The 25,443-nt window shown below is 44.6% G+C and overlaps 2 protein-coding genes and 1 long non-coding RNA gene across 5 annotated transcripts in view; 1 reads left to right on the top strand and 2 right to left on the bottom strand.

The window, feature by feature from the left end:
- The window catches only part of KBTBD12 (kelch repeat and BTB domain containing 12), a 42,826-nt gene extending 39,225 nt beyond the window's left edge, over positions 1 to 3,601 (bottom strand). For both annotated transcript variants that reach the window (XR_010606837.1, XM_065642917.1), the window contains exon 1: positions 3,515 to 3,601. The gene's annotated coding sequence lies outside the window, so the exon portion shown is untranslated. The remainder of the gene's footprint in view (positions 1 to 3,514) is intronic.
- A 12,385-nt stretch (positions 3,602 to 15,986) lies between these two features.
- Positions 15,987 to 18,723, bottom strand: LOC135993038 (uncharacterized). The gene is made up of 3 exons (XR_010606801.1): positions 18,613 to 18,723; positions 17,652 to 17,754; positions 15,987 to 16,422 (listed from the first exon to the last, which is right to left on the bottom strand). It is a non-coding gene; the product is annotated as an uncharacterized LOC135993038 (long non-coding RNA).
- The window catches only part of MGLL (monoglyceride lipase), a 60,431-nt gene continuing 53,198 nt past the window's right edge, over positions 18,211 to 25,443 (top strand). Inside the window, exons 1-2 of one of the 2 annotated variants that reach the window (XM_065642618.1) lie at positions 18,211 to 18,576; positions 19,678 to 19,816. In XM_065642618.1, the coding sequence (XP_065498690.1) occupies positions 19,692 to 19,816 (125 nt within the window). In that variant the 5' untranslated portion in view covers positions 18,211 to 18,576; positions 19,678 to 19,691. Of the gene's footprint in view, positions 18,577 to 18,830; positions 19,105 to 19,677; positions 19,817 to 25,443 lie in introns of those variants that run through there. The other variant, XM_065642619.1, reaches the window with a different exon arrangement.

Below are 25,443 nucleotides of genomic sequence, written 5' to 3'. Positions count from 1 at the left end.
GAAATCAGCACCCAGATGATAATAATGTTATAATCTCGGGGTTTAATTATGAAGGCTGTGGTGGCATTTAAGATCGAGATTTTTAAATGTGCAAAAAGATCCCGCAGTGCTCAAGAAGGGCAAATAATAATGCTAATCTTGATATAAGGAAAAGATACAATAAGATATAGAAAGGAAGCTTCCAGGGAATTATAGATGTTCCTATATCTATAGTTCCTATTATCCTAATTCTCATACCTGGAAAGATGCCAAAAGAAATTATTACATGATTGAATGATAAGAATTTAGAGGGCAATAAGGTGATAAAAGCAGCTATAGCACCTATTTATCAAGAACAAATTGTGACAATCCAATCTAATTTTCTTTAGTTTTTTCAGGGATAATAGGGGATAAATTAGATACTTTGTCTTGAGTGAAGTTACTGATATGGTCCTGCGTGATATCATTAGAAACAAATTGTGATGAAATCAACAGACTAAATCAATGTAAGTTAGATGCCCAACTGGCTGAAAAGAGCAGATAAAAAATAGTTCTTGGTGGTCAGACTGGGAAAAATTTCTAGTCTGGGGCTAGAGATCTGTGCTGAAAAGGTCACTCACGGGTTCACGGAATGCTTTCTTTCTTGCATTGACTTAAATATTATTTCTTGAACTATTTCATCCATTCTGTCTAGGTAAAATACACAAACCTGTGGCAGAGCATTAAGTGGGAAACACCCAATTATTTTTAGGAAATTTATGTCTATATGGTTTGAGAGGGCACACAGGTAAGTGTGTCTAATAAATGGTTTTCTGCAGCAATTAGACATTTAGGGTTTGGATGTGTCTCAAGAACCACCATAACTATTAGCAGCCAGGGTACCTTTCCTGAAGTTTTCCCTATTCTGTCAGTTGCTTGTTACGTAGAGATTTAGGATTTTCAGATTTTCAAAGGCATGTAATTAACTTAAAAACTCAAGTCCTACTTAAGCTCACTACACCATTTAGGAACTGACGTGTTTGCAACTCCTTTAAATGTAAAACTTCAGCCTTGAATTGCTTAGGCAGTTTTAAAAGATTTGCCAGATGCCGTGATCTCCTTCCCATTAAAGCCAGAGAAGGAACTCTCCTTGTTCAGCCCCACAGCACGTACCTCTCAGGTGATCTGAACTGATTTATTGCTGGCAGGGAAGGAGGAATTTTGAGGTTTGGAAACCATGAACACTACAAATCAAATTTACGTCATTGGCCTATAAAAGATAAAGTATGACAGTCCTTCTGAGAGAGATTCTAACTATTTTTCTCCCCCATCCCCCGTGGCACCGTCTTTATTTCCATGTGCCATCTGACACCGAGGAGCTGGCTCAGGGCTCCCGATACCCAAGCATGGGCCAGCTCTCACTGTGTGCTGCTGGGTGTGCTCCTGGGAGCTTTCTTAGCAGGTTGCAGCGTGCAAATGCTGTAAAAAGGAGGTTCTCGGTGCAGAAAGACGCGCTGCTGACCTACAACCTGCTACTAGAGGTGTAGACAGTTGTGTCGGTGCTGTGGTCCCCTGCGTGCATCCCTGCATCCCTGCTGCTCTGAGCATCCCACTGCCAGCAGAGACCGGCATCATCTTCATTCGGACTACGACAGGCACAGCCTGTCCTTTTGTCAGCAGCTTATTTGTTTTCTTTCTCATTTTGTTGCTCTTAATTTAAAATAAAAATACAATGGGACTTAACAAGGCTTTTTGGGCTAGGAGAAGCTTGACACTTAACAGTGAGATTTTAAGCAGTCTGCAAAGCTTCAGAAACCATCTTTGGGAGCACGTTTGACCATTGGAGACCTGAAGATGCTTTGATCAGTTTTCAAAGCCTTTGGGTAGTTTGTGATTCTGGAAAGATTTGACAATTTGAGCTCCGTTTACTGCCAAGACAGACGCCTAGATGCAGGATTGGATTAATTTTGATCCTATCTCAGCAAATACCAGGCATACTTTTTTTTCTTTCGACTGTTATAGATTCATTTAAAAAAAAAAAAAAAAAAAAAAAAATCAAAGAAGCTGAAAATTAAAGACCCAGTAGGCCATCTTTTCAAATACGCCTTTACCTGACCTTAATCTTACTCTGATTCAAAGCTCAGTGAAGTCAGTCCAAAGAATCCCACAATTTAAGTAGAAAATGGCTATGGCTCTGTTCACAAACAAACACCTGTAAACAAATCCCACTCTGAACCAATTACGTGCATTAATTACAGGAGAAGAATAGAAGGTAAATCTGTGCATACAAAACTTTCACAGTCCACATGTGCAGGTTATTTTCTCACGTATCAAAACTAACTGAAATGGCAAAATGCTCATTAAAAAAAGGACGATGCACAAGTTCTTTTACATATCCAATGATACATGCCAGCAGAAGGAAAACATATTTCTAAAATGTTTTCAGTAGCTCTTTAAGCAGCCTGGCAAAGGTCTTGGAGGTTCCTCCTTTTGCATTTCTTTATACATAGTGGCGAGTATAGGAAAGGCTTACATTCTGGAACAATTACATCATACAGTGTAAATTAGACTGTATCACAATTAAAAGAAACTTAATTTAATAACTTGATGCAAATTAGGCACTCTTTGCATTTTCACAACAGAAAATATTGTGAACTCTAATTGCTAATATTTATGTAAAACTCTGAAGCATATATCCTTTTGGTGAGCAAATGCTAGTATGTAAAAGCTTTAATGTCACTCAGCAGTGAAATTAATAAATTGCAAGTTGTAAACCCTAATAACTTGACGTCAGCATTCCATTGGCTACAGCTCAGACCCAGCCTTCCCCATAAATTTTCCTAGTTTCAATTTCAATCGCTAGCAAGCAAACATCTGGGTATGTCCACACCCGTGGAAAAGAAAATTCAGAGCAACCCATGGCAACAATACAGCACCCCCTCCAAAACGGCCGCTGCAGTAACACACGTATTCCATACCGTTTAAATCTGCGATCCCCACTGAATCCTCATAGTAAAAATATTCAGCCCGTGATGATAAGGACACCTTGGTGGCAGCAGCAAGAGTTTCTCTGAGCTTCCTTGCTGGGAGCAAGCCTAGATGTCCGCAGGGTGTGGAGTTCCCCTCGCCCTGTGCATGGACCTCAGACACCGAAATTTCTTCATCCCCAGGCTGACTCTATTTGCCCACCGCCAGCAATCCTCATATAGCTGCAAACAGACCTCAAGTCTGATATTGTTTGGGGGTTCTGATCCTAACTTAGTCATTAATCTCCCACCTTTCTGTTTTGAACTGGACAGCAATTGCTGTAAAAACTTAGAAGGGTTCAGTTTTGGCACTGAGGGATATTAAACAAGGGTCCTACAGCCTGCCCACTGCACTGCTGCCTCGCAGCTGACCCCCCGTCGCCTCTCCGGCATCGTTATGGGTCCCCCAGGACATACATTCAACTACTCGTACCCACAGATTTCCCACGCACCCAGCAACCCACAGCAGCCCAGCTCACCAAACTCCCTTCTCTTCCCCGCTCCAAGGGAGGAAGGGATTTAAAAAGTACCTTTTCCAACGCCGGGAGCGGCAGGTGCCCGCGAGGGGGAAACACGGATTTCATAGAGCAGCGCAGACCTTCGGGTGAGCAGCGAGGTGCCAGGGCTATAAATATCCCGCGCTGGGCTCCTGACCGGGACGAGGAGTTGCTTTAATGTCACGCACAAGGGCACGTTAGGACTCAGCCGAGCGGCAGCGGTGCTGTTGTCCTCCCCGCTGCCCGCCAGGCTCGGCGCTCGGAGGCTGGGGGCTCCTCGGTGGGATGGCGCAGCCACCACTCGTGTTGCTGGCCCACCTCAAGAGTTACGTGACCCGCACAGACCCTGCCACGGGCACACAACTGGGAACATCTCTGGGTCACCCCTGTTTCTGGAGCGGTTCCAATGTAGGTGATGACCAGCCTGGCTCCCAACAGCCTCCGAGGTTTGGGTACCAGACCAGAGGAGATGCTGTTGCTCATTGACCCTCTTCAAGTCACCTCCTCCAACTCTCACCACAGCTGAGAGGAATTTCCCCAAATTGTTTCTCCTGCCCTTGCTAGATTGCTAACAGCTGAAGTTGTGCGTAAAATAAGGATTCTTGGCCAAATAGAAGTATTATCTGTAGATTTTAATCAGGCATAAAGCCTGACTGTCTTCTTGTTTGTGTTGATTTAACTCAGAAACAGATCCATTAAATTGGTCCAGGATAGTGGGGCTGCACTGATTTACATCAGCTGCAGATCCGGTACTCTGTACATTAAAGGGGAATAGAAAGGGCCATAATACACCATTTATATCTCCATATGTTTAAGCAAAGATGGAAAAAAGATTAAGCAAAAATTAGGGTTATAAAACTGATGAATGTTGAGCCTATACTTTTAGTTGAGGAAGACATTAAGGCGGTTTTGGAATGTTCTTTTTTAAATGGCATTAATTTATTTATTTGCTGTACTAATTGGTTGATTGATCATAATAGCTTCTGAGAGAACTGAAAATGAAATGCGTTTCCTTATCTAGACTTTTAGCCTGATGGTTTTATTACAAAGTTTTTCCAAAAGCCATGGAGGGAGTGTTCAGGAATGTTCAACTTCTAACAGCCATTTGTTATTTTTAGGGGAAACATTAGGACGTACATAATTTTTTAAAACTATCTTTCATACCATTTGTGAACAAAACTAGGAAAAAAATCAAAATGAATAAAGCTTATTCGTGTCAGAAAATTCGACAGACCAGATTACAAAGATATATATTGTCTAAACTCCCAGCTTGTTCTTATTAAAACTTCAGCTGTATCTTAGAAACAAAAACATCCAATCTGATACTATAGTTTTCACAGAAGCCAAGGTGGAACAGGGAACTGATGAAATGCCACAGCTGTGATAAAAATGGACCGTATCCCCTAAATTGCCTTGTTCTCCCGTTGTGTGGAACAATTTATAGTATCGTGATGGTTAACACGGAGGGTTTATGTTATGAATTTTATTTATAGGAAACCACTCTGCTACCATAATAATAATCATGTTTCCTTTATGGGTGTGTTTCTTCAGATAATTTCTATAATGAGCCTCTTCCACACAAACACTAATGCTTTTAAGACAAATTCCTTTTTATCGCTCACAAAATTCTGAATATTTCTCTTGCACTTCACCGAATTAACTGGGACACCCCATCTTGCAGCGGGACGACCACTGGGCAGCTCTCAACACTTTATTAATCGCAAAAACAGAGTAACACAGCAGTGAATCAGACCGCTGATATTTTTTGCTAGTATTAAAAGCTTTCCCTGCTGCAAGCCAACCCTGTTTTCACCTTCTTCATGTAATTAAGTCGTAATCCTTTCGTTCTGATATCATGATCTGTTGTCATGGTGATTTTAATTATAAAAATGAATGGCTGAGAAGTGGGCGAAGACAAAAGTTTTTGCTGAACTTTGCTAAGTTAATGGCAAAGGGAAGAATATCGGTGGTAATACAACAACTGAGTGATCTTTTAACAAGTGTATTTTAAAACAATGGCGATAAGTAGGTGTCAGAGACAGAAGAGACACATCTGATGGGAATATATCTGTGTTTGGGAAATATGTGTTGAATTTAATGTTTTAGAACATTTTTTGCATGGCACTCGTCATACAGTACCTTCTGGCATTGTGTGAAAAAAGAAATTCCCGTCTAAATCTCAACTGCTTAGTGGTTAACCTATTGGAAATACAGCTCCGTTTCATGCAAAAGCCTGACCAGTTCCAAGGGTATATTTTTCAGAGTGAAGACTTTGGGAACAGATACGCAACATTTACAGTTCATCTGAAAGCAGAAAACCTGTTTTGCTGGGCGGGTGCATGCAAATTGTCCGTAGATGAAGCTACACCGTGGCTTCAAAAAGCGAACCCACAAGCCACAATTATAGCTGAATTTTAGCAGAGACCTACATCAGCTCAGTTAAACCCTGGGTGGTATCAGGACATGGCTTTTCTTTGCTGCCGCTGACACATTGCGCACAACGTGCTGAACCAAACTCATCTGCTCTGGCACTCTTGCTGTGGTTCTGCAGTTTTGTTCCGGCACATTCTCCACCGATAAATACCCGGTTTTACGCAGACCTGTCATTCCCCAGTGGCACAACACTGAAGCTCACAGGAGGAGCCTTCGCGCTCCTGTCCATGCCCATGCGTGGCTCCCCAGCGTGGCCACTGCTCTTCATCCCTCATGGGTCAGGAATTCCCCGGGGCTCCCCAGGCTCTTTTCCTGGAAAGAGAGGCAGCCTCTGATTTAGAATCACAGAATCATAGAACAGTTTGTGTTGCAGGGCCCTTCCCAGCTCCCCCGGTGCCCCCCCCGCCATGAGCAGGGACATCTGCACCAACTCAGGTTGCTCAGAGCCCCGTCCAGCCTGGCCTGGGATGTCTCCAGGGATGGTCCATCCACCACCGCTCTGGCCAACCTGGGCCAGGCTCTCACCACCCTCAGGGCCAACAATTTCTTCCTCATGTCCAGCCTGATCTCCCTCCTTTAATTTAAAACCATCACCCCTTGTCCTATCTCAACAGGCCCTGCTGAAAAGTCTGTCCCCATCTTTCTTATCGGCCCCTTTTAAGCACTGAAAGGCGCAATAAGGTCTCCCCGGAGCTTCTCTTCTCCAGCTGAACACCCCAGCTCTCTCAGCCTGTGCTCCCAGCAGAGCTGCTCCAGCCTCGGATCATTTCTGGGGCTCCCCCGGCCCCTCTCCAGCAGCTCCGTGTCCATCCTGTGCTGAGAGCTCCAGAGCTGGATGCAGTAACAGTTAGTTTTGGGGCTTTTTTCCAAGTTTTTTTTTAATTTTTTTGTTTGTTTGGTTGGTTTGGTTATTTTGTTTTTTAATGTGGGGACTAGTACTTCACATTTGCTTTACCTCCCACGTATGAGTAATTCCCCGTTCATCCCCGTGGCATCAGCTGCCCGTGGAAGCGTCTCTCCACGCTGGCTGCAGTGGTGATGGCGCCAGCATCGCTCCCTCCTCCCGACACGTCCCACGTGGGCCCTTGGGCATCCACTGGCTTGGGCAGAGAGCCAGAGCACATCCAGGCCCTGACAGTGGCCTGGGACCACCCCAGGTGCTCTACAAATGCAGATTATTGTTTGTATTATGTTAGAACCAGTAATGATATTTTGGTTATCATATCCATATATACAGTGCCAGTTAGGCTACATAGGGACAGAAAAAACCAGAAACAGAGACATTTCCAGTTTAATCCTCTTACGTCAGTCCAAATACAACGCTGATTTTTTTTTTTCTTTAGGATAAGTGTTGACCTTTAGAGCAGACCAAGGGCAACCTTGAGCTCACCGGTGACCACCGGTTCGGGGGGCAGCACCCCTGTGGTCCCTCGGAATTGAAATCTCTTTCTGGCTCTGTCAACCTGATTCCCAGGTTGCCTGACAGATAATATGGCATGCCAGCCACCCGCTGCTTTTTCATTTAAATAAATGAGAAAGTTGTGGCTAAATTAACACTCCAGCAGAGGTAATAAGGACGGACCCAGCAGCTGCCGTGATGTATGCAAATTGCAGTTTCACACATTAGGAACTAGATGTTGCTTAATTTGTAAGTCTTTCTGTGTTTTAAATTAAAGAGCTGCCATCAAAATCTCAAAAAAAAAAAAAAAAGAAAAAGGCAAAAGAAAGCCCCCTAAGTCAACTACTCAGCAGTGCTTCTGACTGTACCTACAGTCTTTCTTCTGGGGTCTCCCCCTGCTCCCCCGAGAAGCAGTTATTACTGAGTTATACTGCACCGTCGGATGCTTTTAGACAAAATATCTGCTGATTTCCTATGGACAGACAGCCTGAAACCTTTTTTTTTTTTTTTTTTTTTTTTTTGCAGTGATGCCATAATCCAGGTGCTCAACATCCATCAGTTTTTTTTTTTCTTTGGAAATGAAACTGTAATAGCACGAAAGAAGACCTGAGATAGCCACCAGTTAATCAGACAGAAGGAACGGGCTGATAGAAGAGCATTTTATTCTCCCTTTAGATCAGCAGAGAGGGGAATGGAGATGCAAAGAAGCATTCAACTGGATGGGGTTTGGGGAAATGCTATTCTGTGCATTAGTTTCAGTGTTTTTTAATCTCTCTAAGAAAATTAGGGATAAACTGTGTTAGGGTGAGACCAAAACTGGAACTCAGGAAGGGAAGTGCATACTCAGAATAGCAGAACTTGGGGCCGTTATTGCCACAGAAAGCAGAAATAACGATGCTGTTTCCCAGGGTATGTTCTGTGAGAAGACGCAAAATACTAAAAGCATTCTAAATCAGATTTTAGCTGCCTTACAAATGCTGCAGCCACAGGATATAAGGCTAAGAAATGCTCCAGACTCACCCAATCTTTCCCAGGTTTAATTCAAAAAGGCAGAAATTTCATTCTAAAATAAACTCCATCCACATGATTTGGGGTTTGCCTTTATTTTTTGCACTCCTGAGCTGCACGGTCGGTCCTCAAGAGCTATTGCCACAGGTCTTTGAATCCCTTTGGAGGAGATGCACTTTCCTCTGCTCTGGTCACCAGTTCCTCCGTGATCATGTCCTGTCCTGGATGTAACCTCCTCAGCCTTCACTTACCCTTTCCATAACCTAGAAATACTGTAGTGACCCCCGGCACATCGTTAGCAACGAAATAATAGGAACTTGCCCTGTCTAGTCATTATTTGACTGTATGTGTTGAAAGAAACCGTCACATGAAAACGCAAGTGAAAAAGTCAGAGTGAACTTGTGGGCAAGAAACACCAAGACTATGACCAAACCGCAGGGTCTGAGCGCGTTTCTCAATTCCCAGAAGTGAATTCACACCCAGGCTGGTTTCCAGCCCCCCGCTGAAGGCAGAGCTGGCTCACACCTCCTCCCCATCGCTCCAACTCCTTCTAGAGGCAAGGAAACCTGAGCACTTGGGAGGGACGAGAGCTGCAGCCTGCCCTGAACTGGGCTATCGGGGACAGGGATTGAGGGAAAAGCCCCGAAGTGCCTCCATCCTGCTGTTCAGATGAAGTCTTGGCAAACTTGGGTGATTTACTATTCAGGACACCAAAGAAGACCGTAATTCTGGCTGCTGTGACTTTTATCTGTCACTCGGCACAAGCCCCTGCCAATCTCTTCGGTCTTTGTCCCTCATCGCTAAACCAGGATGACGATGCGCTCCTACCAGTCTGAGAGATTAATTAGTATTCACTAAGCTGCAGGGCCCATGTGCCAGTTGTGCAAATTAAGAAGGATATCCAAGTTTGTATTTTCTAATAAATTCTGCAATTTCAGCAGCCCCCCAACCTGGTGCACAACTGTGTCACAAAAAATGCATTAAATTAAAAACCCCCCTTTGTTACGCAGTGGTTATGGTGCATGAATTACAAAATATGAAGCAAACTATCCATCACTTTTCTGACAAACAGAGGCAACAACTCTGAGAGACGTGGACTTCTCCCATCATGGGCATGAGGCATGTGTCCCTAAAGTGGTATGAAGTCGATCCTGGTTCATACATGTCCAGTCCTGAGCGCTGAGCTGGATGGAGGTGGCTCCTCTCTCCCATGCCCTGCTGCCCCAAATGTGGCTGGCATTTGTAGCACAGTGCTGAAGCCCCAACCCAAATGCTGAAACCATGTCCCAGAGGCAGACAAACGGCCTGAGCTGTCCATCCATCCATGGGTGTCAAGGTGATGGGGAGATAGATGGTCACAGGGAGCAAGAATGGACAACCTAGCCAGGCCTTGTCCTCAAAGACCTTGGCAAATAGCACACACCCTGGCTCACGCCAGGCACCAGATATCCTCTTTCACCCCATGATCTGAGTCACCAGACTGTAGCTTTGTGGGTTCATCTGCAAAGGATCTCATAAATTAGGAGGTAAAAACTTGGAGAGAACTGGAATACTGTCACCCTTTTAATTACCCACCTACAGTGTCCGACGATGCAACTGATTTTGCTCAAACCTTCTAACTGAGCATAGTGGGTTATTTGAGAGCAGCAGTACATCACAGAAGAGGAAATGGGAATTAGGATCCCTCCAAAAAGTAAAATTCCTTCTACTTTTGTCCACAGAAAAAGGATGAAGAAATGTAGCATCTTCCAAGCTACACCCCATGTGGCAAACTTCCAAACCTCTTTCCATATGTTCCTAAGTGTCAAAAGCCCAAATGTTCCATATCTTGCTGCCAAACTCTCTGGCTCACTCCCAACAGCTCTTATAATACAGTTGGCTATTGTCTAGTGAAAAAAAAAAAAAATCACCTCAGATTGATAACTAAAAATATATTTGATCATCAGATAGATATGAATGGCCAAGGGTGCTGTGCTGAACGAATCGTTCACACTTACACATTTCAAAGTGGCAGCAGGGTATCTTTCTGTTGCAGCCTTCCCTCTTCCGTCCTCTTCCTTAAAGCCTCCCAAGGCCTGGGAATGATGGAGTTTCATGCCGATATCTCCGTCCAGGAGCTGAGTGTCTCCTCTTATGCCCTAAAATGTCACATCTCCAAACCTTAGGTTTCCATTTTTAAAGTTATGGTAACTTCAGAGAAGATTCAGTAATGTACTAGGAAAAGTCAACAAGGAAAAATAATAAACATATGATGGTGTCACAGCATAGTACTGTGACCTGGAAGGTTCCAATGCGCAGGAGTTCTGGAAGCCCTACCAGCAGGTCTGTAAGAACGATCTGAAGTGATGGTCCCAGCCCACAGCAACTGCAGATGCTCGTGACTCCAAAGCACGAACAAAACCACAGATACCTTTGCTACATGAGAATCACAGACCGTAGCCAAGAGATAATAGATATCTTGTGTTGGAGGAAACAGGATGAGAGCTGGGGGGCTGAACTCTTAGATACTGTAACTTTTGATGTTATTAACAGCGTATGGTGCTAATTCACAATAAGATCAAATACAAAGGGTGTTAAAGGCCTTGAGGACTGAAGATGTCCATCTCCAGAGCACATGAGGCTCTGGTAACAATCCTTTGTTGTCCTGAGATACAGCACTGCCATCTGATATAGGAAATACTTTGCCAATGGATGCTCTGTCTCCTTTTTCACCGCAATGCTCCTCATTTGACATCCCCTTTCTCAAAGTGTGCTTCTGGCTTAATTATTACACACATTAATTCAGCCTAGGAGGAAAACCAGTGACTGTGCTTTCCTGCAGTGTGTGTAAATTGTGGCAGATACTGTAAAAATTAAATAACTGAGAGGGAACAATTACGAACCAGATGCAAACAGTATCGCATGTGGTGCTTAGTACAGAATAAGTCCCGTGTGAATTCATGATATCTGGGTGCAGCACTGAGCACAGCTGGGCCTTAATTGTGTCGGCCACTTGGTGCTACCACAGTGTATCTACAGGAGATACATATAGATATATATATATAATCTCAGTACATATATAGGGGTGAGCCGTCTATTTGCTATAGGGTTTCTGGAAGACATGAAGATACTGCCTGACGCCTATACCAGGACAGCACAGCATCTGCTAGAATTCTCTTGTTCTTCTTTTTCTCCAACATGCATTTTGCACTAGGGATATTCTTTATTTTCTCTAGTACGACTCCTGATTTACATCAGTGTGAACAAGAGCAGAATCAGGCCTCCAGTTAAATAACTAATGCAGCTGTTTTGCTGAACCAGCTTCCTGGCTGGGAATGAATCCAGTCAGCTGTGGATAACAAACCCCAGTAATAGAGATTTCAAAGATTTCATACATTAATTTTTTTTTTCTTAATATTTGCAGAGCTACTTTTCTTACAAAATCTGTTAGGCAGATGTTAGGAAGTAATTACTGTGCATGAATCAGAAAGAAAATGCACGTCTTACACTGAATATGTGTGAGTGAACTGAGTAAAGACATGAAAGATAAATGAGATTAAAAAAAAAAAAAGCTAAAATATATCTGTGCAGAATCTGCCAGAATTTGCCATGGAGTTATAAGGAAGAAACCACACAAGGAAAGCTCTTCTCATGAGCCAATTCCATCAGTAACCAACGTGGTGGACAGAACTGAGATGTTGCTACATACATCCTCATGCTCAAATATCCCAACGTATCCTTAGATCGCGATACATGTAGATGTAAATAGGACTGATCATATGAGTTAAAACTCCTGCCTCCATGTACAGAATTATTGTAATTTATATATAAATACAGCCAATCTTCAAATGATGGTGGCAGCAGTAGTAACATCCAGGAGATCAGCACAGAAAGCAATATTGGAGGGGAAATTTTCCCCTGAACAATGTGGTTCTCCAGGCTGTGAGTTTGTCCAGGATACAATACTGCCTATAGTTGCAAATCTGGTTAATCTTTAACGATGGAAAAAGTTACTGTTCCAGTTGTTCACAGGGCTCTGAGGGACAGATTTCCACATGAGATGGGAGTTAGTAATGGTATAACTGGGTAAACAAAATCAGGAGCATTAAGAATGGATTCTGCCCTCAGCTTGCCTCCAGTATTAAGCCCTACTTTGGCGATTTCCCCCTGTAAAATAAAGATTTTATCCTTCCTTTCTGAAGTGCCTTGAAATCTCAGGTTGAAAGTACTAAATTAGAGTTAAATAAAATATCCCAGTAAGTAATAATAAAAATACGATGTGTCTTTTATGGCGTTTTCCATCACTGGCAGTTAATACACTTCATAGACCAGGTTGGTGTAATTACCTTTACACTGCAGTGTGGCTGGACCAACTGAGGCCAGGTAAGGAAATGATTCATCTTCACCACGAAAACTCCCTTAAGATGCCATTTAGGACCATAAAGCAGACCTCCAGATTGTGCTGATTCTCACACATAAGATCAACTTAGTTCAAAAAATAAATTGCACATCAGTAACTATGGCCCTTTAAAATTACATCTCCGTGTTTATGAACCTATAAACACTATAAAAAGAAATATTACAAAAGAAGCCTTTAAAATTACAAACCAGGCAGGATGTTTAATATTTCAAGTCTAAATTACGATATAAAACCTCATTTGGGGAAATGCAATGAAAGCATCGGGGTTGGGTGCATTCTAGAATAGCATTTGTCATTAAAAAAAGAGCTTGAACATTTGGGTTGCCAAGGCAGAAACAAGCACCACAGACAGATTTTACCCTTATGGGGATTCATCAAGGTTGTGCAGTGCAGCTGTTGTCTTAGTAAAAGAAAGTATCAGCCCCTGGCTGGAAGAAACAGAAACATAATTATGTTATGATGAGCTGGAAAACATGCAAAGAAAAATTGGAATGCGAAGCATGATAAATGATGCTCTGTCAATTGCAAAGCAGCAAGAAAACCAGGCGGCAAAATAATAACTCTTGTGCAGTCAATGCTTCCAGTTTGGCTACCAAAATAAAGCAGCACTCTAACCACGGCAGAACAGCTTTCTCTTTTGGACGTATTATTTAGTCCCAATACAATGATGGTGGGCTGGTAAAGCAGATTATGCAGTCACCCTTAGTAATAGAAATGAGAAAAGGAATGGTCACGGACTTCTCAAAATCGAGTCCATAATTCCATCTGGAGAAAATTTATAATGTCTTATTCTGATTTTTATGCATATGAAAACTCACAGCTCAGAACCTTTTCCTTTCAGGCACCTTTTAATTACATTTTCTGCCATAAAAACCCTTCTACCGAGGTGACCAACACTTTATCAGCAGTAATGTGGCCACGTGCAGTCATATCGCAGTAAGGTAGGAAATGCCATCGCATAACAGACTCGTTAATCTGTCTGTCCTCGCAGTGACAAGGACAGGATTTCCCTTCAAGTGCTGCAGCAATGTGCTTGTCCAGGGCATAAACCACTGGTGTTTATCCTTGTGATGGCAGTCAATCCCGAGGGCAAATTGGACTAATTATAGGCCATCACAGGAAACTTTTATGTAGAAACCAATACTGCGCCGCAGAGATAAAAAGGGACAAATGTTTAAAGAAAACCTTCTGACGAGAAAGGAGAAAATTATTTTTAAACAAATACTAATTCACGGGGAAGGGGAGCTTGGCACAGCTGTCGCCGTGTCCTCTGGTGCCCACCGCGGGTCAGTCCTGCTGGGACACTGCTGGAGTTACACAGTTCCAGACCGTTATAAAAAATATATTTATTCCCAAGGCAGAGTGATTCTCAAGTGAGAGGGTTGCTAGAATAGCTCCATCAAAATCCCCCTCTACAGACAAAACTTTAGAGCAGAATTTCCACCTTTCATTTCGAATTTCCTACCTTTGGAGGACACCTTTTATATATTTCATACTGAGAGTGCCATAGAATCTGGTGTTAATATTCTTGTGAGGTTTTTTTTTTTTTTTTTTTTTTTTAAAGAACCACCAAACAAAACATGTATTGCTTCTGTAATTAAAAACAACCAGCTCTCAAATTAGCATCTATGTAGGATGGGTCATCTTCTACATATCAGTTTAAAGGACTGAAACCTATATTCATAGCCTGTATTTTTAAGTGTGTATTTTCACTCCTGCCAGATAAGGAGCACAGGCAAGATACTAATCACTTCACCCATATTATCTAATGTTTGCAGTCATGGCTTTGGAAGCGACTTCTAATGACAGCATGATTTGCAGAATTTTTATTACCTACCAAAAAAATAGGACTATTTTCACTACTGATTATTTTCACTTACATGGTAAAAATACTTTATTACTTGACTGCAGTTTGAATCTAGGGGTACTAAACCACTTGTAGCTTAATCTAATAATTCTATTCCCACTGATAAAAGAAAGTGAAATTACTGATGGGCAGCAAATGAGCGGAAACCTGCAAACAATTTCAGTGATATTCAGATATCCCTGTACTAACGCTTCAGCATTTCTCTGTTTCACTTGGTACTAATTTGTGAAGAGGTACATGAGACTGCAGAATTGCAGACCAATGCCAAACTAGTTATAATTCCTCCCGATATTGCTAAGCTTAACCTGACTGATAAAATATTGTCCTTTAACATTTTCTTCCTCAATCCGGTTTGCCTGACACCAAGTTTATTTTTCGGTTGCGAGGCATTAAAATAGATATTTCACAGGAAAACGAAAGCAGTTTATCCCAGCCCCCACTCCTGTCTCATCCCCATCCGTGTCTCATTCAGGAATACCAGGCAAGCAAAGGCACATTACACAAATAAGTGCAGCTGAATGCCTGGACTCTGGCTAGGGATAAACTAAAATAAAATGGGCTAAGAGAAGGGCAAATCCAAAATAATGACTGTAAACTGACAGCTTTAGTGACGCTGGCTTCTTGGCTTTTCACTGGGTTTTAATTCTTCCTCTCACGCTTGGGCTCCCGTCGTCTCCCACGTGTTCTCTCGCCTGCGCTGGCTGTTGCTCCCTCCAGCTGCTCCCCGACTACTGGAACTTCCAGCATTTTTCTGTTGGAGCGGATTCTTCCATAACCACACAGTTCTTAGATATTTTATTATTGTGTCCTCCTCCTCCATCATATTTTTTCTTCCTTCTGGTCAGCAGAAGTTCTCTTTGTGGTCCCGGTGAGCAGAATCCCAAACGGTTTAGCACCCACACCCCATCAAATCCACTTGTCAAACGAAAACGCTCCTTCGCGATTTAAGAGCAAGGTATCATCAATCCGAGCAGAAGGAGCTCATGCAGTCTATTTACCTCTGCATGCCAACAGGACACGATCTGTTAAAATATTCCTTTTGTGAATGAATGCCCAAAGAAAATCCTAACTCCCCTTGTCCCACTGCCAGAATTCCACACCAGCCGGCCATGCCGTCTCACAGCATCCTGCTCTCTCCCTTCTCTTCTCCACAGCCTGTTGCCTCTCTCCCTCTGCTGTGACAACAAGTTTTCATTGTATGTATTTTCTGTGTCATTCCAGCAACTGATTCTTTTCCTAAAATTTGCCTTCTTTGTGGGCGTAATCCTCTTCTCTGTACTCCTGTGGGTACCTTGGGAGTCAATGGAGACGCTTAAACTAAGCAGGGCTCAGGCTTTAATAAACCAAATACCTTTCCCTACAAGGCTTAAGCAATTACTCAGCGTAAAGATTCACCAAGTGTATTTCTGTTGTTTATTAAGAAGTTGATTTAGCTTAAACTGTATTTCCAAAATGCATTTCACTCCACCGAGACAAGAGAAGATGTTACAGTCTCATCAATTCTGCATTTCTCACACATCCCTTTGATTTCTCGCAGGGAGCCAGGGTGCAATAATTGCTCAGCTAAACCCATGTACGTTATCTGGATATCAGCTAGGTGAATTCTTCAGACCCAATCCAGTTTTCTCAGGTGGCTTTTCATTCATGGCTTAAACTCCATAAAATAATCAGGTAACTCGTCAGCAGTTGGTTCTCATCCATCTCTGCGCTGTTATCACGAGATGGAGGAGGGTGCGCTATCCATGAGAAATGTCCTCAGATTCCTGGGGGCTCGGGGAAGCAGTGGAGAAGGGATGGAGGGGTCTGATCCTCCGCTCCTGTACCATGGTGACAATCTGGGCAGAGAGGGCAGGTTGGATCACAGTCCTGCTGCCTCCAATATGATCCCCAAGGAGGTTAACGGGTTATCAAGGGAATCATCTATCCAGCCTGACCAGGGCACGCTCTCGTGTCCCAACAAAGGTCATTTTCTTTGAGATGCTATTTTTATCCTGAATTTTAGAGAGATTTTTTTTCCTTGTCTCCCCCACCTCTCCGTGGCCCTGGGAACTGGGATATTCCCAGCAGCACAGCGGGAGAGGAGCCTGTTCCTGGCATCAGGTTTCATGGATGGCTGCAGGGAAGCAGCAAAGTGTCCCTGGCAGATAAACTGTGTGAGCAGGGGAAGATGCTTCTTTCCTTCTTTCTTTTCTTCTTAATCCAGTTATTATCTGATCTGTATTCTTCAAATAAATATATACACCCTTGCTTCTCCCTGCTCAGGAGCTGGCTCCTGGTAGCTCTTTAATTCACCCATCCATGTTTAGACAGTAGCTGGCCTAGCAAATTGAACACCTCCAAGTACAGCTCCCAGGGCTCTGATTAAGACCCCATCTGACCTAAATCTGCTCATTATAAACAATCATAAATGTTGTTTTGGTTTTTTTCCAAACAATAGCCGTTACAGCAATATGTAATTTTGCTTTTGCAGTTTATAACTAAAAACCCCTCTAGGGCATTTAATATAAATGATACTGAAAGAGGAAAAAGTCTGCTTTTGATTTCCATTTTATCGTTATGTGGGTCATCTCCGAGGTTTTGCATTTAATGTTATTATTGTTAGCATACATTTCTTTCCTTTTTTCAGCCTTTATTCTCAGGTTTGGACTCAGTGAGCACATTGCTTAGCTTTAAAAAATACTGCTAATAGCTGCCTCTTCTTAAAAAGGTCTGAGACCCCTAAGTATATGTAGGCATGTAAAAATTCAAGTTTATAGTATTATCCTGATGAAACGTAAAAGGCCCAAATCCGTGCCCTTAATGTAAACACTTTAAAAGTTCTCAATAAATGCTAAGCACTTACCAGTGTTAAATGACAGAACTCAGTATTTGAATGCCTCAAGGCTGGCAAGCTATTTTTAACTTTGGGGAACCTTGCTGTGACAATTTTTATAAGCAAGTATCATATACCATCAAACAGATCTCAAATTACACAGTTGCAACATATGCATCGCATGTAATCTGTGGCGATGAGATGCAGTCTTAGATTGCATGTGTATATAGTGTATTTATAAATCGCCTTTACCATGAGCGAGGGAGCAAAGCAAGGGGCTCAGGTGTTCCTCTGAACTAGTATCCGCAAGATTCAACCTTCCTGGCGCAGCTTCAAAGTCTGAAGAGCCGCATATCTAAATGCAAAGGGTGAAGTTCGGATTGGAGACTACAAAGAGCGGCTCAGCCCGGGAGGCAGCACGACTTCATTCTCTGAATTCGGCCTTACAAAAACCCTCCCCACGCTCCCAGCGTGTCACTCGTGGCCACCCAAGCCCGCTGGCCGCCCGCTCCTATAGCCAGAGCCCGGGATGTCGCGCTGGGCAGCCGGGCCGGGCTGCGGGCACCGCGGGGAGGCAGCGGGAGGCGCGGCCGGTGAGAGCCCCCCCGGGGCCGGGCAGAGCCCCCCCGGGGCCGGGCAGAGCCCCGCCGGGGCCGGGCAGCCCCGCACCGCCGCGGGGAGGGGGCGGCGGTTCCCACTCCCACTCCGCTTTGCCAGGTGGCTCCGCGGGGTCCCTCCGCTCGCCGCCCCGCCCGCCGCTCCACCCTCGCTCGGCGCCCAGCCCAGCCCAGCCGGGGGGGCAGCAGCCACCGCGTCCCGGGCGCGGCACCGTCCGCCCGCCCCCCCCCCGCGGCTTCCGCCGCTGCTGCCGGGAGCAGCCGGTGCGGTGGAGCCGCTGGGCTTCGGCTCCGCTGGGGAGAACGGGGCGGCTGCCCGGTCCGCACCGAGAGGATGCGTGTGCGGGGCTGGAGACCTGGGATCGCGGCGGCGCTTGGATCCTCCCTCCTCCTCCTCCTCCTCCTCCTCCTGCCCTCCCTCCCGCTCGCCGCCTGGCAGCGCGGGGCTGGGGAAGTTGCGCTTCCAGGCGAGATGGCTTCGCAGCGGGGATCGCCTTGAGAAAAAAAAGGTTCTCCCCCTCTCCCTCGCCTCCCCTCCCCGTCGCCGTGGCCTCCGAACAGTAAGTGGCAGGAAGGAAGTAAAAGTTGCAAACAACCTGCAGCGGCAGGAACTTTCTGAGCTGCTCCAGCTGCATGTGTTCAAGGTGCCTTTGATGTGTGTGCAGCGAGCTTCTGGAAAGTGGACTGCAGCTTTCCCACTCGTCAGCCCTCCCTCTCCCCCACCCTTCCCAACCTCCCCTCCCACCACAGCCACTTCAGCCCACACACGCTTTTTTTTTTTTTTTTTTTTTTTTGAGACGGGGGGAAAAAAAAAAAAGTGTTAAATGAACAAGAAGTGGTGAATTACCCAAGCGACTTTTCCTCAAAGAGCCAGCGAGCCGGGAAGAGGAGCTGCGGCGAACCCGCCCGGAGCACCGGAGCTGCCCGGGGGGACCCGCCGGGCACCCAGCGGGGACCGCGGGGGCTGCGCGCTTGGCGGAGTGTGAATGCGTCTCTGCAGCGAGATGCAAAAAGCCCCGTCTGCTTGCATTTGACTTGCGATGCTGGCTCCTCACTAGAATGCAAACCCTTGCACAGGATGAAAACAGGTTTGTTGCAAAATTCTCCTGGAAATGTTTCATTCCCCGCCGCCGCCACCTTGCTGTCTGAGGTGTCAGAGGAGATCTTCATGATGACACGGTGGCAGATGCCTCTGCTGCGTACCCTCCGCTGTTCTGGGGAGATGTTAAGGCAGAGATAAATCTTTCATGCAGCCGTCTTTTCGTGTCTGTAGCGGTTGCTGCACAATCTGCACTTGCTCGCAGCTGAAATATTCTTTTTAGGATCCGTTTCACAAAATGATGCAAAATAAACACAGATGGGAGAAACGGGGGAGAGAAAGATGCAGTGAAGTAGTGATGGTGGATTGATGATCTTCCCTCTTTTCTCTCTTTCCAATGCCCTCCCCCAAAATGTGCCTTTTCTGAACACAAAATGCTACATTTCTGTTTGCAAGCAGCAAAGATTTTGGGGGCTCTTTGGCCGGGGTTTTGGAGGGAGACTTCCATCAGTGGTGCTTGCCTGGCTGACTTTCTTGAATGTCTGTGGCTACCAAGCCCATCAGCCTGTCTTTTGCCTTCACCTGTTCTAAAGTATGTCTTGTTTCTTCCAACACCTTGCAGGTCATTCTTCCAGAATGCCAGAGGAAAGTTCGCCAAAGCGGAGTCCTCAAAACATCCCATACAAGGACCTGCCCCATATCATCAATGCTGATGGGCAGCATCTCTTCTGCAGGTATTGGAAGCCAGCAGGAACTCCCAGGTGAGCACTTTGAAGCAAACGTCCTTTTTTACTCTCAGTACATAAGACTCTATTTGTGTAGTTATTATTTATAGCTTGACTGGCGTTACAGGGCTGTGTGCGTGGAGCTTTGCAGAGCCGCTAAGAGAGATTTCTCTCATCTGAGAGAGCTCCTACTGTAAATGTATTCTCCAAACCTTCACTCACTCAAGTCGGCCTTACAGATGGAAAACGTGGAGTTACTGTCGTTTTGCGCACAGCTGGCTTGGTTGGCGGTTCAGAATGCCACCGAGTGGCACAGGCGGGTGGCCGGTGCCCATCAGCAATAACCAGCTATCTGCAAACTAACAGCACAGGCAGCCAGGGAGGGGTGGGGTGCAGGCTGAGGGATGTCAGCTCTTTTTAATTTTCTTGGTGTCAACAAATTAAACGCCAGCATCTGACATCAGGCTGAACAGCAGGAGCTGAAATCTCAGGGCAACAGGCAGAATTTGCTTTGACTGCGTTGCTTTTGGACTGCTGTTTGCATTTTTTTAATTATTTATAGTTAGTAAATGATTTAGCGAGCTCTTTCACTTGCAGCTGTGACTTCAAAACTGACCTCAGTAATAAACACAGATGAGGAACCAGATAGAAAATTTTCTCTAATTTTTTTTCATAATTTAAATAATCCCTTTACTGTAATAGCTTTCTACGCTGATTGCGTGCTGTTTACGATCTGCTATAAAAAGCTATCTCTGTTCCTCCCATAGTTATGATCTTTCTTCCTCCTCCCATGCTGGGTTGGCATGTACTTACGCTACCACTAGTAATATTGGTAGCTACTTCATGAAAGTCTGGATATTGTTTTATTGTTTTCTTTTTCTGCAAGCCAACAGGAAAAACTGTGTTGATTTTATACAGCTAGAACACAGTCGCAGGAAAAAGTTGCTCAAGCTGTAGTAGTTGCCCAACAAGTTAGGCATCATCCAGATCAGCTGGCAGCCGTGCCGAGGGGTGGATACGGGTCCAAGTGAGCTGGCCTTGGGTTTTACGCTGGCATAACTAAGGGACAAGGGGAATGACATGGAGGTGGGTGAGCACCTGAGGACACTGTCCCTGGGTGGGAGGACTGGGCAGCGACCCCACTGTAGCTCCATTGCACCACTTGGGCTGTAGGACATGGCTCTTGGTTGAACATCTCCTGGTCCACAGAACATTTTAGAGTTACTTCTACTCACCACCTTTCAGAACAAGGAGAAAAGTTTGTTGACTCTGATGCTTTGCATAGTCTTTGTGCCAACCTGAAGATTTCCTCTATGGAAAAAAAAAAGCTATCAAAACAAGCCTCTACTGTGAAACCAGGCTGTCGTGTATTATAATGCTAATTAATCATTAACTGCCCAAAACGTTCTTCACCCAGTTGTGGAATTGCTTTCTTTTTTTCATGTTTAATTTCTCAGCAGATTAGTAGCGAGTAGATGGGTCTTTGATCAAGAAATGAAAGGATGATAAAGAACTGAGAGTTAAAACTTGGCGTCTAAGTCCTCTGGGTAGTTAATATTTTTTAGGGCTCTGTGTACCAAGCAGTTAATTGAGAGAGGGCTTGCCCTAGTTTTGTGACAACAAAAGTGGATGGGATCAGTGTTGCTCATTTACAAGTGGTTCCTAAGTGTGTGTGTGTGTGTTTGCATTTGCGTGTTTGTGTATAAGGAGGGGGCGTGCTGTTTATTATTAGTTCTTTTTGCATTGTTATGTATGAGAGATGGTGACTGAATAACAAGTTAGTGCTTGGATCCTACAGTCAAGAACACTCTTGAGAGCTTTGGTAGGCAAACCAAAAATACGGGGTTTTTTTCCCCTCTCACTTTTCATAAGCAGCTCAGCTTTTTCTGCTGCATATGTAGAAGCTCAGCAACTTTCATCTAATTTTAAATGTTCAGCAAAAGTGATATATATATATATATATATATATATATGTATAGGGAGAGAAAGAGAGACACCTCAGGGGACTTTTACGGGCCTGTTACAATTTATTCTGTTCCAAATACTGAAGGCAGTTCTTTCAGTCTTCTAACTCAATTGTTGATTCAGGCTGAAATCTTAACGCTAATGAATGACACTATAACGGTCAAACGGTGGGATCTTTCATTGATCCATTATGCATCTAATCCCAGCTAGGGCTATAGAAATACCTTTTCACTGCACATGCCCAAAGGTTATCATTGACTTGGCTCCTGTTAGAATAGAACTTATCATCTTTGATCCACCCCCCACCCCAGGGAGGGGGGAAAAAACGGGATATCTGCCAAAGGAAAAATTAAAAAGTGGCCCTAGCCTGGGGTTGAAGAGGAAACAATGGCCAGGCGGCCTCTGAGAGTGGAGCCGACCGACAGACATCGCCTCCCAGAGCCGGTGCTTCTCTTTTATCTCCTCAAACAGACCCGTGAAGGTGGATAAAAGCTGTGGCGGACTAATGTGCAGCAGCATATTTTAAAAAAAAATATGTATGTCAGGAAGATGGGGACATTTTTCGTGCTCACAAATATGCCGGCTCTGATCCCGTGCGGTGTTGATCTGCCTGGTCAGCCCGTACTGGTGCACATATGGAAGCTTTGTTAGAAGTGCCACCGAGGCCAAGGTTGTGGTGCGAGTGAAAGGCACCTATTGTGAGCTCCTCAGCGGGGTCTGCTTTGTTTCTGAGGAGGATTGAGGTGATTACTGCACGGGGAGCTGACACACAAAGGCACTCGGATGTCATCATGATTAGATGGGGTAGATAGAGTAGGTAGTAATGGGACTCAGGAAGGAGGGCGACAGTGTTTTCCACTTGTTTTTCGGGTGGGAAGTCGCTCCCGACAGCAGAGCTGGGGACTGGGTGTCTTCTCTGCTGGCAGCAACGCAGGTGCCACTTCCCTGGCCAGCAGCCCCGCAAGCTGCCCAACTTGTTGAGCCAGTTTCATCTTAAAATGTAATTAAGCGGTCTTGTTGAATGCAGCAGGGAGGGAAAAGCAGTATGTTCTGGTGTCGTTTGCATTGTATCGTGCCAACAGCAAGGGATTTGTGGAGCACAGTGAGGGCAAAGCTTAAGATCTGGGCGAGGCGGCGCATTTTCAAGAGCATGGAGTGTTGTCTGGAGGAACCAGATCACTGGTACCAAACCAGATTGATCTTGTGCCTATAGCTTGTCCCAGCAGCTGAGGAAATCCTACTTAATGGGAAAGCAGTCTTCGTGTAAACAAAAACAAGGGCTCCATGCGAGGTTAAAGCCTCTGCCACCACCCTGAGCCATCTGAGTCAAAGTATGAGGTAATGGGAGGTGAGGAATTAAGAAACCACGCTCCGTTCCCAGCTCTTGGACAAAGCTGCTAAGAATAGAGGTGGGATGAGGAAGAGGAAGGAAAGTTGGGAGGAGAAGTCAAGACATTTCCTTTGAGGCCCCTAAGGGGCCTGGAGAAGTCGAGAGATGACCGTCTTTTCCTCCCTGTTCTGTATCCCTGGAGCCTTTTCTGGATGCTTCATCTGTTCCTGTCACTGCCTAGATAAGCACGAACGGTTTGTTCTGGGGCACTTTCAGCCCCTCTGCTTGACCTCAAATAAACCTTGTGAGATTTATGGACCCAGCATAGTGTTTGCCAAGGTGTTGGTAGCCTGGACCCACCATTGACTTCAGGTGGAGAAAGTGATGCTCAACTCTCCCCTGTAGATCAGCCACTCCAGGTTGGATACCTGAAGGTTCGAGGATGCTTTTGAAAATGTGGGTTCCAGACATCCTTGTATCTCAGCTTCCTCATCAGTCAAACAAATCGTAATCTGGCTCATTAGCATGATGCTTGGGTGTCTGTCCATGCTGCGGTCTCTAGGTGTACTTAGGTGATTGCCAGCACCTGAGGTGGTTGGTCTGTTGGAGGAGGTTACCTGAAGCTGAGACACATGTGGGTCACCAACATGTTCCTAGTCCATTATTAGTGTTCTCTGAAATGGGTTGACTCAACTTCAGACGTCGTGACCATGGTTTAAGCGAACGGACTTGCAATTGTCCAAGTAAGCAGCGTCTTGGTAGGAGTTCTTTCAGTTCTACACCTGACAAGTGTAATTAAAAATACAAAATTAAACAAACAAAAAGCACCCGCTTTTCTATTTACTTTTAAAATTTATTTTACTCTTTGAAAAATGCCTGTCATTCATTCTGACTTGTTAGCAATGAAAGGCGAAGCCAATAAGGAGAAAATACATTTCTCTCTTCCCCAAGGGCTTTGCAGAAGTGCCTGTGGTGCAGAAGTACAAACTGCCTTTATATTTGAACTGGCCCTCAAACTGTGAATATTGCTTGCTGATTTTGGCACCTCATTACCAGCATTTCCATGGCATTTCCAGAAGAACAGCACAGCTCCCAGCATGAGCAGATGACAAAGTTCAATTTGACTCTCAGACCCTTCCAAAATGAATAAAGAAATAAATAAGCCAAAGTGAAGTCAAAGCAAAGGGAATCAAGCCACTAATTATAATGTCTTTAATTATACTGTGCGGTGTTAGTCCCTAGAAATACTTACAGGATTTTCTAATTCAGTGACACTCTGGAAGAACACTTTTGTTTGTGCTAATGAGGTCAACTTCAAACTAAGGCACAAGGGCCAGACTTGTACGGTGCAAAGTGACTTATGTCAGCATCGTTTGTGGTGGGACGAATTCAGCTCCCTCTGTGTCTGATCACATCATACACAGTGCACAGGGGAAATAACAATTATCATTGTTGAATCAACATTCCAGGCTTTACTTGCTCTATTGCTGTTGCCTGACTTTCTAAAGCTTCCCTTCTGTTCATCAGCCATGGATGAGTTCCTTTAATGCCAATATTCTCTTTGCTGCATGTCTTACTCCTTGTGAAAACGGGGGCATCCTTTTATAATTTCTTATCTGTTTCCAGGAGGTGGGCAAATTAGCAAACCAGCTTCACATAAGAGGGACTCTGACAGCCAGGGGAGCAACTTTGGTTCTTGCTGTAGATGTTTCCAACAAGCTTTTTTAGTGGGATTTTTTTTGCAGTCCCCACAGGAATATTCAACAGAAGCGAATCTGCTTTTTTTTTGTGTGTGTTTCCACAGAACCCAAGGAAAAGAGGCAAATAACAAAGGGAATAACAATTGCAATTAAACTATCCCTCTTGCACATTGCACTGTTAGGATCAACTTCTGTGCACAAGTGTGCAACCTTGTGACATGGGTGTGTGGGAAGATGACTTTATGAGTTCTCTGTTATGAATCTCAAAGCAGTAAAATTTCATCCTGGTCTTGAGACAAAAGCAAAGGAAGCAAAATCAGTGCTGGTTCTCTTGGAACCTTTGAAAATGGTGCTGCCCAACATGGTGAATATCAGAGCTAGAAGTAGAAATAGGAGAAAAAGAGAAAAATGGTCTTGAGATTGTGTTGAAAAACTCATTTTCTGGTTCTGATTCTGCCAGAGGGTTAAGCAAACCTTGCTTCTCTCATGCAAATAGTTCATTTCCTTATAATGGGATTACAGGTGTGTTGATCAGTTCTGGCTTTGTACCAGACCCTGCCGATCCCCTCACTGGTCACTCAGCACTTAGAGCCCTGCCTGGCCCTCCAGGTCTCTCAATCCTGAGCAGACCCAGCACTGGTTCTCCTCTCGGATTCTGGTGCAGAGGT

The sequence above is a fragment of the Caloenas nicobarica genome, chromosome 11 (assembly GCF_036013445.1).
Source record: "Caloenas nicobarica isolate bCalNic1 chromosome 11, bCalNic1.hap1, whole genome shotgun sequence".
Lineage (NCBI taxonomy): Eukaryota > Metazoa > Chordata > Aves > Columbiformes > Columbidae > Caloenas > Caloenas nicobarica.
Note: the sequence above shows the minus strand (reverse complement) of the source record. Positions and strands in the feature narration are given on the sequence as shown.